Source organism: Meles meles, chromosome 12, assembly GCF_922984935.1.
Source record: "Meles meles chromosome 12, mMelMel3.1 paternal haplotype, whole genome shotgun sequence".
Lineage (NCBI taxonomy): Eukaryota > Metazoa > Chordata > Mammalia > Carnivora > Mustelidae > Meles > Meles meles.
This window is the reverse complement of record NC_060077.1, coordinates 34,587,406-34,605,839: the sequence shown is the minus strand read 5'-3', so window position 1 is coordinate 34,605,839 and position 18,434 is coordinate 34,587,406. Positions and strand designations below refer to the sequence as shown.

The 18,434-nt window shown below is 42.4% G+C and overlaps 1 protein-coding gene across 1 annotated transcript in view; it reads right to left on the bottom strand.

The window, feature by feature from the left end:
• The window catches only part of AFG3L2 (AFG3 like matrix AAA peptidase subunit 2), a 47,917-nt gene extending 33,905 nt beyond the window's left edge, over positions 1–14,012 (bottom strand). Inside the window, exons 1-6 of the mRNA XM_046025209.1 lie at positions 13,664–14,012; positions 9,018–9,117; positions 8,334–8,411; positions 3,545–3,651; positions 3,254–3,406; positions 459–533 (exon numbers count right to left, since the gene is read on the bottom strand). Coding sequence (XP_045881165.1) covers positions 459–533; positions 3,254–3,406; positions 3,545–3,651; positions 8,334–8,411; positions 9,018–9,117; positions 13,664–13,780 — 630 coding nt within the window. The 5' untranslated portion in view covers positions 13,781–14,012. The remainder of the gene's footprint in view (positions 1–458; positions 534–3,253; positions 3,407–3,544; positions 3,652–8,333; positions 8,412–9,017; positions 9,118–13,663) is intronic.
• Between the last annotated feature and the right edge of the window lie 4,422 nt (positions 14,013–18,434).

Below are 18,434 nucleotides of genomic sequence, written 5' to 3'. Positions count from 1 at the left end.
GAAATCAGAAAAGAAATTTAAGTAAAAATAATCCAAAATCACGTAACAGTTGGGAGAGATATGATCAAAATGCTTCTTAAACCAACCTGAAAAAACATACCTCGAAACATAAGCAATTCAGTTTTAACAGTTTTTCCCTAACCAAACAACTGTTTTCTCAGTCTTGAAAAAATCACAGATGATACCAGAACACTGAAAACTGGGATTTAACAGTTTACTAAATGTACAGCCAAATGATTCCCAAAACCAAACCAAAACTGACCCAGTTTTTGTAACCCAACTACATACACAGCGTTCACATTCTCACCCATGGTAGTGAAATTTGTAAGTGCTCTGCTGCCTAATTCTGGTATCTCCAGTGCACCGAGCTATTGCAATGTGAGGAATGCTTGCTTTTCAACTCCAGATCTGAGAAGTTAATTTACAGCTAGTCCACATCAATTAATAAAATCATTTACCCCATCAACGGGAGTTTTTCCTGGTGTAAAAGTCACTCGAACAAAACGCTTGTTGACGACTTCCAGTCTGTCTACCTGAAATTTTAAAAAGTTATATATTTAGACATAAATTTACAGAAGAGACTTGAGATGGTCTCTCAAGCACATTAAAACCACACATGGCAGTTTATTTTAGACACACAAAGAAGCATGACAAAAAACACAGGGAGGACCCATGCTCCCTTTCCAAACTGAAAAATAAAAACATCACAAACACTGAAGCCCCCAGTCATGTCCCCTTCCCAGAGGTGGCGTTAGGTGCTGACCGTCCCAAAGCACATCCTGGTGCTTGTGCCACGCATAGACGTAACCCTAAACATACACTCACTGTTGCCTGTCTTTAGGACTTTAAAAACAGTCCTGCTTGGTATATATTCTTCTGCAACTTTTTTTCCCCCTTCTTCTCATATTTGTGAGGTACACCCTTGCTGACCAGCCAGTTTGGCATGGCATTCCACTTTATGAGCACACCCCAAGTTATTTATCCATTCTCCTGTTAATAGACATTTAGGCTGTTTCAAAACATTCGCTACCACTAACAATATTGTTACGAACAGTCCTGCACATACACTCTTGGGTTCATCTTCAAAAATATCTCTGGATGTGTACCTGTAGCTAGATACAGTAAGGCTGGGCTGTGTGATATACGTACTTTACTAGACACTGTGAACCCGCTCTCCAGTTCACAATGCACAACAAAATATTCCTATTGGTCTTCAGTCTCACTTGCTATTAGAAGACTTTCATTTTGCCATTCTATGGGTATAAAATGAAATAAGCTTTTTTTTTTCTCTATAACATCCTAACTACAGGATTCTTAAGAACACTAAAAACCTCACTCTGAAGTTTGGAGTTGACTTGGAGCATGAGCCCTCTGGAAGAGGCTTGCTTCCTGCTGTCATTAAGCATGCTTTGGCAGAAGTCTGAAAAGTACGAGTCAAAAATGGAAAGTGAGGGAGCCCTGGGTAATTCCAGGAGCTGGGACAGGGGACTATCTGATCCTAAAGGCACGCCGTCTGGAAAGGAGTGACTACTCCCCATAAAATTTCTGGGACAATAGCACACAGATTTCAAAGAACCAGGGGGTCAAAAGGAGATGCCTCTCTGGAGAATCTTCCCCAAGGCCCTGTCACCACTCGCGGAAGGATGGCTACAGCCCCCTTGACACACACACACACGAGTCACTTCTTAGAAAGCAGGTTTTCCCAACATCTGGGATACATACATAAATATCTTGGTTTCCACAAGAAACATTTGCCTCAAAAATCTGAGTAAATAATCGTTTCCATTTTTTTCCATCCTCACCTTACAGTACAACCTTTAAAAATAACTTTTGGGGGCACCTGGATGGCTCAGTGGGTTAGAGCTTCTGCCTTCGGCTCAGGTCATGATCCCAGGGTCCTGGGATCGAGCTCCACATCGGACTCTGTGCTGGGCAGGGAGCCTACTTCCCTTCCTCTCTCTCTGCCTACTTGTGGTCTCTGTCAAATAAATAAATAAAATCTTAAAAAAAAAATAAATAAATAAAATAGCTTTTGAGGAGCGCCTGGGTGGCTCAGTGTGTTAAGCCTCTGCCTTCGGATTGGGTCATGATCCTGGGGTCAAGCCCCCCGCATCAGGCTCTCTGCTCAGCGGGGAGCCTGCTACCCGCCCCTCCCCCCACCGCCTGCCTCTCTGCCTACTTGTGATCTCTCTCTCTGTCAAATAAATAAATAAAATCTTAAAAAAAAAAAAAAAAACTTTTGAGGGGCACCTGGATGGATTAGTCAGTTGAACCTCTCTAACTCTTGATTTAGGCTCAGGTCGTGATCTCAGGGTCCTGGGATCCAGCCCTAAGTTGGGCTCTGCATTTGGTACTGAGTCTGCTTGTCCCTCTCCCTCTGCTCTTCCCCCTGCACACCTTCTCGCTCTCAAATAAATAATACTTTTTAAAAAAATAAAAACCACTTTTGATTCTTTATGCTACCAGTATCACTATCTCACCTTTATTTTTATCCATGTTCCTTGATGAAAAGCCCAGTACCAAGAGGTTAAATTTCCCCAGTGACACAGCAGCCTGGTTCTCTCACTATCACTTCATTTAATCAATTCTAAGGTGGACATTTTTCATACTTTAACTTGAGCAATTAGGGTATGTCTGACACTGGTATTATTTTATAGTTTCATTGGCAGCTTATTAAATTTTTCGCAGGAATACATAAAATAACGTGTCTTACAGTCCACAGCATCTCAAAGATATGGGAATATAGTCTCACTGGGTAAAGACCTGCTGGTATGACAACGGCTCCTGAGCAGCCCTGCCTGGACTCAGAGCCCATCTGTTCTCACTTTCAACACCCGCTGCCCCTTATTTACCCAATGCCAAAGCCACAGGAGATTAAGAGCCCTGAAGGCATAAAGGAGCCGGGAGAGGCTGGCACACTGTAGCAGGGGGAAGAGGTGACCAAGGAGCACACAGGAAAGTAGATGGAGGACGGCGGGAGCAAGACAAAAGCTAGGTTCTAGCAGAAGCAAAAGAAAAGGATTTTGTGGTATATGTGGGGATTGCTGGGCCAAAACAAACACGGTTCTTGGTTGTAAGTACTTTTTCCAGAACTAAAAAAAAAAAAGAAAAGAAAGAAAGAAAGAAATCAAGATGAAAATAGTAGCTTTACAATGGACAAGCTGCATAACTAGCTGGCTATTACTTTATTGGTGCAATCTACTGAATTCACCTTTGAAACCACTAAAAACCACCGCTCCCATAAAATACTTACTACTCCTTTGGAAAGATAGTTATTGACAAAGTCCTTCCATGTGATTTCTCTCCCGGAGCTCCTGAACAGGAAGTAAAACATGACTCCACCCCAAAATAGAGCAGTCCAGAGAAAGTACATCCTGAATTCCTTGTCATCCCATGGAAAGTCACCCTGGGCAAAGAAGGAGACAGTCTCTGTCAAGACTGAAATGTCACAACATGATCTAGGCTATATTGGCCACAAATCCCTCCCAACCTCTCCTGTGGCCACCCCAGACCCTCCAAATTAATACCCAGTTTGGAATCACACCTTCTGGAATCTGGACCACCAGTGAGAATCGTCTTTCTTGCCACCTCGTTTTCCACCGCCACCAACTCCTCCTCCAGAAGGGCGTGAGGCAGCAGCTGGCTTTGATTCTGTTCACGAACAGAGAACACATATACCAGCACAGCAGATTTTATATCTCTCAACAAAGTTTCCATTAATATCGTTTAATAAAAGACTTACTACAAAAGTTCTTACACTAACTTGTTGATCTTTTTTCATTAAGATATATCCAGAGCCAACTATTAAAAGCTGTGACCTCTGTGTTGGATTGTATGCTTAGAAATAGACGCAGGCCTTATTTCTGGGAATCAGAAATAGGAAACCCTTCAGCACCCCTTGTCTCAGGTACTCATCAACCAGCAAATTCTAGAATCGGCCTGTGTGTTACGACGTCGTGACAACACTTGGTATTCAAGGTCTGGATGAGTCTGAAGGAAATACTGTTTCACTCTGTGCAACTCAGATATACATCTTTGATGTTACTATAAAATAAGGAGGCAGAGTTTCATCAGGCCACACTAAATGTTAGCTTCGTTACTTGATAGTTACATCGAAGTTCTGTAAGGCAATCCAGTCCTATACCTCAACTAGATTTAAATCAAGTATAAAAATAATTGAGCACAGAACAGCCATACTCCTGGGAGACAGAAGCAACAATTTTGTTGTTACTGTGGCTTTAGAACACGTTTTGACCTTGACTGAGGAATGAGAAGCATATCTGGGATTGGAATCCAATTTTTCCAAATCACCTTGACACCTTGAGATTTCACTTAATCTCTCTGTGCTCTTGTCAAATAGGAACAGTAACATGTGAATAATGTCATCTTCCCTATTTTATAGGGTAGTTTCAAAAAAGAGAGGGCAGTTCTAGTCTTTGAAAAAAAGCAAAACCTTATACAAATCCAAAAAAAGGACTTCCTGTGAAATAGCTTATGGCAACTGATGAGTCTGCAGTGAGAAAGGAGACTGAAGGAGAGTTAGCATTTGAGGAAGCTTGTCAGCGTTTTACACACACTATCCCGTGACACCTGCACAATATACCAACGACTGGGGGAGTATGCTACTGTACCCATTTTACAGATAAAAGAAGTGTAGCTTAAGAAACTTGGTAAATAACTGGTTGTAGTGTTAAGTGACATTGAGAAAGTGACAGAGTTGTGTTTGAGATGAATGTAAACGAATTTCTGATTCCCACTTAAAGGTAGAAAGGAGGTGACCCCTTTCCCACTCCATTGAACTGAATACTGTCACAGTTTCTTCTGTAAGCGAGGCATGATTTTGGTAACTACCCAAAAAAACAAACAAAAAACCTTACCCACTAAAATCAGTTTGCAACAATCTGAAATTAGTCTCTCTTACAGGATGAAAATGCGTCCTCTCCCAAACTCATGTGTTGAGAGTCCTAGTCCTAGCCCACTGTGGTCTTACTTGGAAATAGGATCTTCAGAGAAAAATAATCAAGTTTAAGATGAGATCATATGGGTAGATCCTAGTCCAATATAATGGGCATTCTTATTAGAAAAAACAAAAACAAAAACAAAAACAGAAATGCAGAGAGAGAAGGCAGCAAAGGAGAAGACAGTCACCTATAAGCCAAGGAGAAAGGTCTGAAACAGATCCTTCCCCCGTGATCTTCAGACAAAACCAACCCTGCCAACATACTGAGCTTGGGCCTCTGGCCTCCAGAACTGGGAGACTCGTACTTGAGCTGCTCAGGACACCCAGCTGTGCAGCTCTGTTACAGCAGCCCTGGGAAACCAATACGCCATTAACATCCCCCACAGCCACTTTCTATCCTCTCACAGAATCACAACTACTACTCTAACATCTTCAACCACCGTGCAGCGACCCCTCTACTGTGCAGGACGGGAGGCTGCAGCTACCTAGCACAGGGTTCCTGACGTGGTCACCCCACCGTCATGCACACAAGGGGCTTCTGCACATCTGTCTTAGGTGAGGCAGGGTCTTAGAGAGGCAAGCCCTACCTGTAAAGAGGCGCAGGGCCGGGAAACAGAGTACAGTGCGTTTCTAAAGTTGTTTGACAAGATTCCCTACTACTGGGACAGGAGTGTAACACATGTGGAAAATGTAAAACGACAGGCTCTATTTTAAAAACGGACCTATTATCCTTAATCTATCCCCAGACCAAGATAAAAAGACGAGCCAGCATGGCCCTGGGAAACACTACATAAAAACTGCCCATGTCTCCAGTCAGGCCACACTAGTGCTGCTCCCTTCTCTTAGTCCCTGGCCTTGCCTTCACTCCCTGCATTCTTTGAGCATGTATTTGTCTCTCTGACTAGAACCAAGTTCATTTAAAAGCAAGGGCTGTACTCTGGAAAACAGTACTGAGGTTCCTCAAAAAGTTGAAAATAGAGCTACCCTATGACCCAGCAATTGCACTACTGGGTATTTACCCTAAAGATACAAACGTAGTGATCCAAAAGGGCACCTGCACCCCAATTTTTATAGCAGCAATGTCCACAACAGCCAAACTATGGACAGGGTCTATAAGTCCATCAACAGATGAATGGATAAAGATGTGGTAAATATATATAATGGAATACTATACAGCCATCAAACCCCCCCCAAAACCGAAATCTTGCCATTTATAATGACGTGGATGGAACTAGAGGATATTATGCTAAGTGAAATAAGTCAATCAGTGAAAGACAATTATCATATGCTCTTGCTGATATGTGGAATCTAAGAAACAAGGCAGAGGATCATGGGGGAAAAGAGGAAAAAAATGAAATGGGACGAAACCACAGAGGGAGACAAACCATAAAAGACTCTTAATCTCAGGAAACAAACTAGGGGTTGCTGGAGTGGAGGGTGGTGTGGGAGGAATGTGGTGGCTGGCTGATGGGCATTGGGGAGGGTATGCACTACGGTGAATGCTGTGAATTGTGTAGGACTGGTGATTCACAGACCTGTATCCCTCAAACAAATAATATATTAAATATTACTAAAAAAATAAAAATAAATAAGTAAAACCCACCTTCTGTATGTGGTTGTTAAAATAAAGCTTTCCCACTGGCTCACCCAAAAAAGCAAAGACTGTATTATAATTTTCCTTACATTTCCCTAAAAACAAAGACGCCAAATGAAATGTGACAGGCATTGTGCTAAATGTTATCGCACATGTGAAATGCGGACAGGAGACACAGGGTCTACACAGTCGTCCCAGCCACCAAGCTCTAAGAAACCCTATCTGAAACCCAAGCTCATACAGGTTCTGAAGAACACTCTGAAAAACACTGCACTGTATCAAAATATGTGCCAGATATATATGCATGTATTAGGTTTCTAAATTTTTTAAAAACGATTTAGATGTGTAAAATATATTGACAAAATCTGCAGTTAAATTCAAATGATACTTTGACATCGGCCACAGCAACTTCTTTCAAGACACTTCTCCAAAGGCAAAGGAAACAAAAGCGAAAATGAACTTTGGGGACTTTATGAAGATAAAGAGCTTCTGCACAGCAAAGGAAATAGCCAACAAAACAAAGAGACAACCCACGGAATGCGAGAAGGTATTTGCAAATGACACTATAGACAAAGGGTTGATATCCAAGAGGTATAAAGAACTCAAACTCAACACCCAAAAACCAAATAATCAAGTCAAAAAAACGGGCAGATGACATGAGCAGACACTTCTCCAAAGAAGACATACAAATGGCTAACAGACATTTGTCTGTGTTCATCATCATTAGCCATCACAGAAATTCAAATCAAAACCACATTGAGATACCAACTAACACCAGTGAGAATGGCAAAAATTAACAAGACAAGGAGCAACAAATGCTGGAGAGGCTGTGGAGAAAGGGGAACCCTCTTACACTACTGTGGGAATGCAACTTGGTACAGCCACTTTAAAAAATAGTGTGGAGGTTCCTCAAAAAATTAAAAACAGAGCTACCTTTTTACCTGGCAATTACACCACTGGGTATTTATTCCAAAGATACAATGTAGTGAAAAGAAAGGCCATATGCACCCCAATGTTCACAGCAGCAATGTCCACAATAGCCAAACTGTGGAAAGAGCCAAGATGCCCTTCAACAGATGAATGGATAAAGAAGATGTGGTCCATATATACAATGGAATATTATGCCTCCATCAGAAAGGATGAATACCCAACTTCTGCATCAACATGGATGGAACTGGAGGAGATTATGGTGAGTGAAATAAGTCAAGCAGAGTCAATTATCATATGGTTTCACTTACCTATGGAGCATAAAGAATAGCATGGAGGACACTGGGAGAAGGTAGGGAAAAACTGGGGGGAGGCATTCAGAGGGAGAGGCGAACCATGAGAGACCGTGGACTCTGAGAAACAAACTGAGAGTTTTAGAGGGGAGTGGGGTGGGAGGATGGGTTGGCCCGGTGATGGGATTAAGGAGGGCATATACTGCATGGAGCACTGGGTGTTATATGTAAACAATGAATCTTGGAACACTACATCAAAAAAGAATGACGTACTGCATGGTGACTAACATAACATTAAAAATAAAAGGAATAAATATGACTGATACTGACTGATCAGTATCTCTAAGGTGCACTTAAATTAATTCAATTTGAAAATGACAAGAATGAACAGAAAAGTAAGGTGAAATGAAACACAGGGTCTATAGAATTTTGCAAGTATTGTAACCTTCCACTTCACAACTGCCTTAGGAGAACACTTCCTTTGTTCAGGGAAAATGATTGACAACATTATATACTAGAGGAAAGTAGTAAGCTTAAACATAATCTTTTTAAAAGGTACCTTTTTTTTCTCCTGTAACTTCTTTAGATTCACTAGCTTTTTTCCCATTTTTTCCATTAGGAAAGTATTTCTCAAATCCTGTTAGAAAAAGAAAAAAAAACACACCCTCAAACTAAAATTCATTAGGTTTTATGTATGCGTGTTCATTTTAAAAGCTGATATACTTTTAAAATGCTAAAGCTCAAAATATAGCATTTCATGTGCAGAGTAATCCAATGCTTAAATAACCTGAGGATACAAAGAAAAAAGCCTCATTTGCATGCCAATTTCATTACCTACAAAAGTGTTACAATTGAATGGGATACATTTTCATCCCTGCAATCAGACAGAAGTAGGTATGGGGTGGTTTACAGGAGACAGAAGTTAAGAGTCAACCTGAAACAGTTATGCATCTATTAGTAAACACCTGTTCCTGGCACATCATTTTTTTTTTTTTTTAACATTTTATTTATTTGAGAGCAGGAGAGCACTAGTGGTGGGGAGAGGCAGAGAGAGAGAGAGGGAGAAGCAGACTCCCTACTGAGCAGGGAGCCTGACACCTGATATGGGGCTCAATCCCAGGACCCCAGGACAATGACCTGAGCCCAAGGGAGATGCTCAACCAACTGAGCCACCCAGGCACCCCACTCCTGGCACATTTTTAACAGACTATAGAACATTATGATCACACCTGAGTGTGTTTACCTTTTGGAGGTCGAGAACAGAATCTTTGATAAGTAGCAATTACATCTGTCAAAAGATAATTTCTGCTGGTTGTTGCTTGAGTTGTAGCATATCGATAAAGCTGCAACATAACATATATATAAAAGCATAAAAGTTATATCAAGATAAAACATTTGAAAGGACTTCTTTTCCTAGTATCTCAAAGTGAATGAAATGTTTCTCCCCTCAACAGGTGCTTACATACTAGCATAGGGAACTCCACCCTTTGAAGCGGGGGACTTTGGCTGCCTGGGACTGTGCCTCTCTATTCCACCACCCGAACCAGGACACGTAAGTTATGATCCGGAAGACAAGAACACTTCAAAATCCTGCCTGAGTTAGAACTGTGGCCCAATTACTACTCTTCACCAGCACATTGACCTTGGCATTGTTTATGCAATTTGTAGCACTCAAAAGACAAACTGATACAGAAAATCCGCTCCTTCATGCTGTCTCATTTGGAGGGTCTATAAAATGGCAAGACTATTCACCTGAAACCAAGACTATTCACCTGAAATCATGCTTGTAAATTCATCTTCATTACAGGATGAGGAAGTTATGGTCCACATTACTGATAATCCTTACACTAGTTAACAGTTGCTAAAGATACCTGATACATTGTCATCCTGGAGAGAATGCAGGTTATGCAAGTCCCATTACAGACTTTGCTTTAAATAACATACGTGGCTATAAAGTTATTTTTTAAATACTGTCTAGGTAAATTGGAAGTATAACATAAACAAGCTGAACAGACTCCCTGTTAAATTTTTAGGTTCACAATTAAAAGCAAGGTGCATTGAGGGGATACATCCAAATGTGGCAGTGGAAAAACTTCAAGAAATCCTATCCTCTGGCAAAGTGAGAATTCATCACCATTTTTAGGGAGAACAAACTTTTAAATACAGATGAGAATATTTACAGAGAAGTTCATCTGTATTAGTCTCTACCAGCATTGCCTCATTTGTGGTCTGATGGGGGGAAGAGAACAACACAAAACCACATCTGCCAGGGTGACTATACTCAAAAAGACAATTAAAAGTGCTGGTGAGAACGTAGAGAAAGTGGAAAAAGCAGAGCCGCCAGGAACTGGTGACAATGGGAAGCAGTGTAGCCACTTTGAAAAAGTTTAGCATTCTCAGTGTTACATGCAGAGTCACGATGTGATCCGGTCAGTCCACTCCAACCCAAGAAAATGGAAAACATGTCCACACAGAACCTTGTACGTGAATGCTCATAACAGCATTATCCACAAGAGCCAAAAAGTGGAAACAACCCAAATGTCCATCAAGTGCTGATATGTGGTATGCTCGAACAATGGAATATTACTCAGCCATAAAAATGGACGAAACACTGATACATGCTACCACATGGATAAACCTTAAAAACATTATGCTCATTATGTTAACTTTTTTTTTTTAAATACATTTTATTTATTTGACAGAGAGAAATCACAACTAGGCAGAGAGAGAGGAGGAAGCAGGCTCCCTGCGGAGCAGAGAGCCGGATGCGGGGCTCGAACCCAGGACCCTGGGATCATGACCCGAGCCAAAGGCAGAGGCTTTAACCCACTGAGCCACCCAGGCGCCCCGCTCATTATGTTAACTTAAAGAAACCAGACACAAAAGCCACATATTATGTAATTTCACTCATATGAAATGTCTAAAATAGACAAATCCAAAGACAGTAAACTGGCAGTTGCCTAAGACTAGAGGACTGGTTGCAGAAAAATGGGGAGTGACTCTAATTTGGTTACAAGGCTTCTTTCTGGGGGTGATGAAATGTTCTGGAATTAGATAGTATGGTTGTATGACCATGTGAATATACTAAAAACCACTGAATTGCACACTTTAAAATGATTAGTTTTATGGGATGTGAATAAAAAAGTCAGTAAGAAATAAAGAATGAGCTGATTTAACTTCAAATTAATATAGAATTCTACACAGCAAAATAGGACAGAAACCCTGACACTGATCTTGGTTGACAGCAATGCTGGTCTGACAGAATGTGGAGCTTCTGTTGTGTTAGGCCCTCCCTGACCCCTGGGAGCACTTGGCCTAAGAAAACACCACTAATAATAAGTAATAATGTATCGAAAAGCTTTTCCAATACAAATCCATTAAGATTAAAATGACCTGTTAGGCAAGGTGGATAAGGCCACAGTAAGTCACACTGATCCACTGAACCATCTATTCCAGGCCACGCACTGCTAAGTGCTGGGGGTCTCTGGAAGTCAGAACTGATCCCTACCTCCAAGAAACTCAGAAGTGTAAGGGAGAGAGTCCTGAGAACAGATCTATTACGGGATGGTATAATACACAAGCACTACAAAACCTCCAAGTACATGCAAGTACAGAGGTAGCACAGGAGGAAGTGAATACATGTTCAAGGAACCTAAGGATGTCATAAGAAAAGCAACATCTAGGCCTGGGATTCAAAGAACCTGTAATCACCAGGCAGACGGTGTCAGAACTTTTAATTTTGTTAAAGCCAGAAATCTCAATTTTTGAACAACATCTTTAACACATCTCTTATTAATCTCTTATTAGAAACTTTAGCTACACATCTGAAATGAGAGAAAACAGCTAGTTGCCAGGGATGCCACCATGAGGATCAAATGTAGTTATACGTATGTAAAAGCACTGTTAAAATCGCATGGTGATACCTCGATTTAAATTACCATTTCCAATTATTTTGAAAGCCACTGGAGAGTAAGGGTTCTTTACATCACCATATAAAGTAAATCTTTACGTCACTGTAAAGTACAGAATCAGGCATAAGGTATATACTCCACAAACATTTACTGACCAATAAACTCCCTTCTATTTTCAAATTGTGTTGACCTGGAATACCTCTAACAATAATCCTGAACCTGCTTTTAACGCTGAGGTTATTTTCTCTAAGGGCACCATCACTGAAACTTTTCTCTGCTTATCTAACCTAAGCCCATTCAAAGGATAAGATAAAAGATATCAACTCACAAAATTTAAGTTTAGAGCACCTCATATTAGAGGATTAGCTTTTAGGTTTGCCAATATGAGCAACGTTTAGCAGCTTTTTCATCAGTCCTTATTCCTCTGAGCATAAAATCTGAGAATGGACATCTCATACCAAAATCTTTTCCCTGGAAAAATTGTGAGAATCGTACTTCTTCTGTGTCTGACCTTTAACAGTGGCACAAACCTAAAGGCATATCTGTTCTTTCAGACTCCCTAGCAATGCCCTAATGTCCCCATAGAGATCTTCTAAGCAACACCAGGGATGTGTCACAGACCCCTGATCAATCAGCTACTGCTGTCAGCACAGGGGACTTCCTTAGACCTAAGCATCCAAGACTCACAGGACAACAGTCCCACTCAAAAGAGAAAAGATGTTCAGGTAAGATTCCTGACACCATAACTGCAAAATCAAAGGGCAGATCCCTATCTGCTTCTTACTTGTCTGAGTCCAATATTCACTAGGGACAAAAGGAGAGGGCATGGTAAGATGGCAACACGATGTGATGCAAACGTTAGGCCTAGCGCAGGTCAGTAGTGTAAGACAGAGATGAAGATACTCCAAGACTGGCAAGATTTTCAAAGAAAATCATGAAGGCTCCATTTTAAGTGGAGAGGCTGAGATAATGTCCTCAAAGGCATCTGGCTAGTAAGTGACAGGTTCCTGTGACTGACTCTGGGCCTTAACCACTGTGTTCATATCCCCCTTGGCCCTAAGTAAACCAATGCCAAGGCTGGTCTCTAAAAAACAGGCAAGACAGCAAGAGACCATGTGGCTGAAATAGATGACACTGACCACCGGCCCATTACATGAACCTTTACTTGACAGATTACTGCCGCTGTTCCATGAGAACAGGCTATCATCACTTCAGAAAAACGTACTACTGTAGCCCACACGTGGGAGCCCTGTTATCTGCTCCTTACCAACAGAAAAACAGCCTCCAACTAAAGACAGGCCTTCTTATACAACAAAAAGCATATTTTCTACTCTGAGGTGATGTTATTAATAATCATAGTTAATATGTATTATCTACTATGTGCCGGATCCAGAATGGCAGCAGCAATAGCCCCATTCTACAGATGGAGAAATGGAGGCTCAGAGAGGCTGAGGAGCTTACCTCCATAACCTCTGCTTTCAGATCATGCTCACGTTGCTAACCTTTAAAACACACGCACAACAGCTGCTACTTTCCAATACCATGAAAGCAGGTGAAAGAAAGGTATCCTATACTGGAGATACGACAGACAAGTTCCTTAACGCTTTCAGGTCTCAACTGCTCTATCTGTAAGATGGGTTCGTCCTGAATAAAGTCAGAGGACCTTCCCGGATGATCTTTTTGAAGCTCCCTGACGCACAAGTATTTGACACTGTTTTCAAAAATCCAATTCTATACCCAGGCTTTGAGACGCACAGCGTGCTTACGGGAACCACGGGATAAAATCGATCTGAAACGCTGGGCGTCCTGGCACTGAACAGGCAGCGCACGCGGCCTCATTCACGCGAGGAACTCGCCCCAGACGCCCCGACAGGCGCGAGCGCGCCCAGGGGCCGGTGACCTTGACGCCCTGCTCTCCCGGGCCGGAAGCAGGCCCGAGGGTCGAGCCGGGCCGGGGGCGGAGGGCCCCGGGACTCACCGTCCGGAGGCAGGACCGCTTCGTGGGGTCCAGGCGGCCGCCAGGCACGAACAGTGGGGGCAGGCCGCGGGGCCAGCTGCCTCCCCGGCCCCACAGCCGCAGGCAGCGGTGCGCCATGGCCGCCGGCGCCGCCTGCTCGGGCCGGGGGCGCTGCGCAGGCGCGGCTCTGCGGCCGGACAGGCGGCTGCGGACCGACTCGAGCCGTGGGAACCGGGTCGGAGCAGTCAGCGAACCGCGCTGCGGGTGCCCAGCTCACAGGCGAGCCCACGCTCTCGACGCGCGCGTCTTCTCCCAACTCTACCCCTCCCGGCGTGCTGACGTCAGCCGCAGAGCGGGCGCAGGGGTCTACGGCCGTTCCTTCAGCTACGGAGCGTCCTCGCTCCCGCAGCAGCGCGGTCGAAGGAGGAGGAGCGTGGAGGGCGACCGCGGGCAGTGGGCGGGGTGGAGGGGAGGGCGGGCGTGGAAATGGGCGTAGAGGGAGGAGCGTAGGGATGGTGGGCGGGTCAGGGGCGGGGCTGGAGGCGTGGCCGTAGGGCAGAAGGGCGAGCGGAGGCGAGGGCTGGAGGGCGGGGCCAGCTCGGACCAGTCCGGAGAGAGCCGCGAAGGCTGCTGCGGCCCAAGATAGACGGATCTTTCCCTGTTCCGGCGCGAGGCCATTGTCGACATTTTAGGCATTCACATCCGGTGTGTCACTCGTGAAATATTTTACTGAGCTCCTAATCCGTGGCGGCATCGTCCAAGTGTCTGGAGATGCTAACACACATCACCAACCCTACGAGAGCAATGCAAATAATCACAGATCAGTGAGCTAAATGCAATCATAAAAGTATTGAGACTGTGACATCTGGCTTGGATCCATCGGGAACCGTTTGAAAGAGAAATGATTCCCAGATGAACTCAATGGAACTACACGCTGTTTCACACACCGTGACTGTGGAGGAGAGAGAGGACTTTGGAGCCAAGTTTTACATGTCACTGTTTTCTATTAGCTCGACCAGTAGTATGTATGATATAAATGGTAGTTGATGTTGCCGATGGGGAGGAAAAGGAAAGGCAGGAAATGAGGCTGAGAAGGAGTACGAAGGTGGCCTCAGAAATTTATTAACGTATGCACATAAACAGGAAAAATCTGGAAGAACAGACATTGAAATGGTAATGAAATTTCTTATCTGTCACAGTGGCAAAATCCAATATATTGACAACTCACTCTACTGGCAGGCGTTCTCAGAAATAACTGGTGAGCACAAAGAATGATGACAGCGTGTGGAAGGGGATTTGGCAACATCTGCCTAAATGTCAAAGCATGTGTTCCTTAACCCGGATATTCCATTTGTAGAAATGAACCCTAAAGACAGCTTGCACACGTATAAAATGCTGTAGGCACAAGGTTAATAATTACAGCATGGTTTGTAGTCACAATTTATTGGAAATAACTAGATATTCATCTATAGGGGACTGTTTAAAACAATGGTAAATTCATACCATTGTTAAAACTTTTTATTGAATGTTATTAACATACAATATCCTATTAGTTTCAAATGTACATGATAGTGAGTTGATACTTTACATTATGAAATGATCCCCATTAACCTCATTACCATCTATCATGATACAAAGTTATTACAATATTACTGACTATATGCTTTAAACGGTACATTATGTTTCCATGACTTATTTATTTCATAACTGGAAGTTTTTACCTATTAATTCCCTTCACCTATTTCACCCATCCCCCAACCCTTCCCTCTCTGGTAACCAATAGTTTGCTTGCTGTACCTGTGAGTCTCTGTGTGCTTTGTATTGTTTGTTTGTTTGTTTGTTTTTTTGATTCCACGTAGAAGTGAAATCTTCTCTGTCTGCTTTATTTTACTTGGCATAATACCCTCTAAGTTCATCCATGTTGTTGCAAATGGTTTTATATGTGTATATATATATATACACACATAAATATATGTATATATAGATATATAAATACACACACACATCTGACACATCTTTATCCATTCATCTATCAATGGACACTTAATTTGCTTCTATATCTTAGCTATTATAAATAATGCTGCAATGAATATATGGATGCGTTTATCTCTTCCAATTGGTATTTTGTTTTCTTTTGATAATACCTAGAAGTAGAATTGCTGGATTATATGGTATTTGCATTTTTTATTTGTATTTGTATTTTTTCTTAAGATTTTATTCATGAGGCGCCTGGGTGGCTCAGTGGGTTAAAGCCTCTGCCTTTGGCTCAGATCATGATCCCAGGGTCCTGGGATCGAGCCCCGCATCAGGCTCTCTGCTCAGCAGGGAGCCTGCATCCTCCTCTCTCTCTGTCTGCCTCTCTGCCTATTTGTGATTGCTGTCTGTCAAATAAATAAATAAAATCTTTAAAAAAAAAGATTTTATTCATTTGTCAGAAAGAGAGCGTGCACAAGCAGGGGTAGTGGCAGGCAGAGGGAGAACCAGGCTCCCTGCTGAGCCAGGAGCCTGATGTGGGACTCAGTCCCAGGACACCGAGATCACGACCTGAGCCAAAGGCAGATGCTTAGCTGACTGAGCCACCCAGGGTCCCTGAACTGTCATGTTTTCATTTTCATTTGCTTCCCTGTGATTTTTAATTTCTTCTTTGATTTCCTGGTTAATCCATTCATTCTTGAGTAGGATGTTCTTTTTTTTTAAGATTTTTTAAAAATTATTTTTATTAACCTATAATGTATTATTTGTCCCAGGGGAATTGGTCTGTGAATCATTAGGCTTACGCATTTCACAGCACTCGCCATAGCACATACCCTCCCCAATGTCCATCACCCAACCACCCTCTCCATACCCCCCCACCCCCAGCAACCCTCAGTTTGTTTTGTGAGATTATGAGTTTCTTATGGTTTGTCTCCCTCCCGATCCCATCTTGTTTCACTTTTTCTGTCCCTACCCCCCAAACCCCCTACCCTACCTCTTAAATTCCTCATATCAGGGAGATCATATGAAGATTTTAATTATTTATTTGACAGAGAGAGAGTGAGCACAAGCATGGGGGGCAGCAGGCAGAGGGAGAGGGAAAAGCAGGCTTCCCACTGCTTAACACATCAGGGAGCCTGATGTGGGGCTCCATCCCAGGACTCTGGGATCATGACTTGAGCCAAAGGCAGATGCTTAACCGACTGAGCCACCCAGGCACCCCTAGTAGGGCTCTTTATGTTCTTTAACTGCATATATTTGAAGACTTTCCAAATTTTTTCTTGTGGTTGACTTCAAGTTTCATAATGTTGTGGTCTGAAAATATGCATGGTATGATTTCAACCTTTTTGTACTTACTGAGGCCTGACCTGTGACCCAGTATGTAACCTATTCTGGAGAATGTTCCATGTGCACTTGAAAAGAATGTGTATTCTGCTGCTGTAGGATGAAAAGTTCTGAGTATATCTAGTAAGTGTGTCATTCAAAGCCATTGTTTCCATGTTGATTTTCTGCTTAGGTGATCTGTCCATTGCTGTAAGGGGGGTGTACAAATCCCCTACTATTATTGCCTTATTATAAATGCATTTCTTTATGTTTATTATTAATTGATTTATATATTTGGACTTCCAAGTTGGGGGCATAAATATTTACAATTGTTAGATCTTCTTGATGGATAGACCCCTTAATTATGATATGATGCCCTTCTTCATCTCTCATTACAGTCTTTTTAAAAAAAGTCTGGCTTGTCTGGGGGCATCTGGGTGGCTCAGTGGGTTAAAGCCTCTGCCTTCGGCTCAGGTCATGATCCCAGGGTCCTGGGATGGAGCCCCCCATTGGGCTCTCTGCTCGGCAGGGAACCTGCTTCCCCTCCCCCTCAACCTACTTGTGATCTTTGTCAAATAAGAAAATAAAATTCTTTTCTAAAAAATCTGGTTTGTCTGATATAGGTATGACTACCCTGGCTTTCTTTTGATGTCCATTAGGATGATAGAGCATTATCTATCCTCTCACTTTAAATCTGCAGGTGTCTTTAGGTCTAAAGTGAGTCTCTTGTAAGCAGCATATAGATGGATCTTTTCTTTTTTAATCCATTCTGATACCTTATGTCTTGTGATTGGGACACTTAGTCCATTTACATTCACAATAATTATTTATAGATAAGAATGTAGTGCCATCGTATTGCCTGTAAAGTCGCTGTTCCTGGAGATTTTCTATGTTCCTTTCCAGACTTTGTTGATTTTGGTCTTTTTTTCTCCACTCAGAGAGTCCCCCTAAAAATTTCTTGTGGGGTTGGTTTAGTGCTCCCAGACTTCTTTAGTTTTTGTTTGTCTGGAAAACTCTTTATTGCTCCTATTCTGAATGACAGCCTCACTGGATAAAAACTTCTTGCTGCATATTTTTTCCCATTCGGTACATTGAATATTTCTTGCCATTTTCTTCTAGCCTGCTACATTTTTGTGGACAGATCTGCTGTGAACCTGATCTGCCTTCCCTTATAGGTTAAGGACTTTTTCCCTTGCTGCTTTCAGGATTCTTTCCTTGTCTGTATTTTGTAAATTTGACTCTGATATGCCTTGGCAATGGTTGGCTTTTGTTGAATTAAATGGAGTTCTCTGTGCTTCTTGGATTTTGATGTCTATGTCCTTTCCCAGATTAGGAAAGTTTTCAGCTATAATTTATTCAAAAAACCTGCCCTTTTTTTTCTCTCTTCATCTCTTGGGACTCCTGTGATATGTTTTAATAAGTTGCTGAGTTCCCTAAGTCTACCTTCGTGGCCCATTACCTTTCTTTCCCTCTTCTTTCCAGCTGTATTATTTTT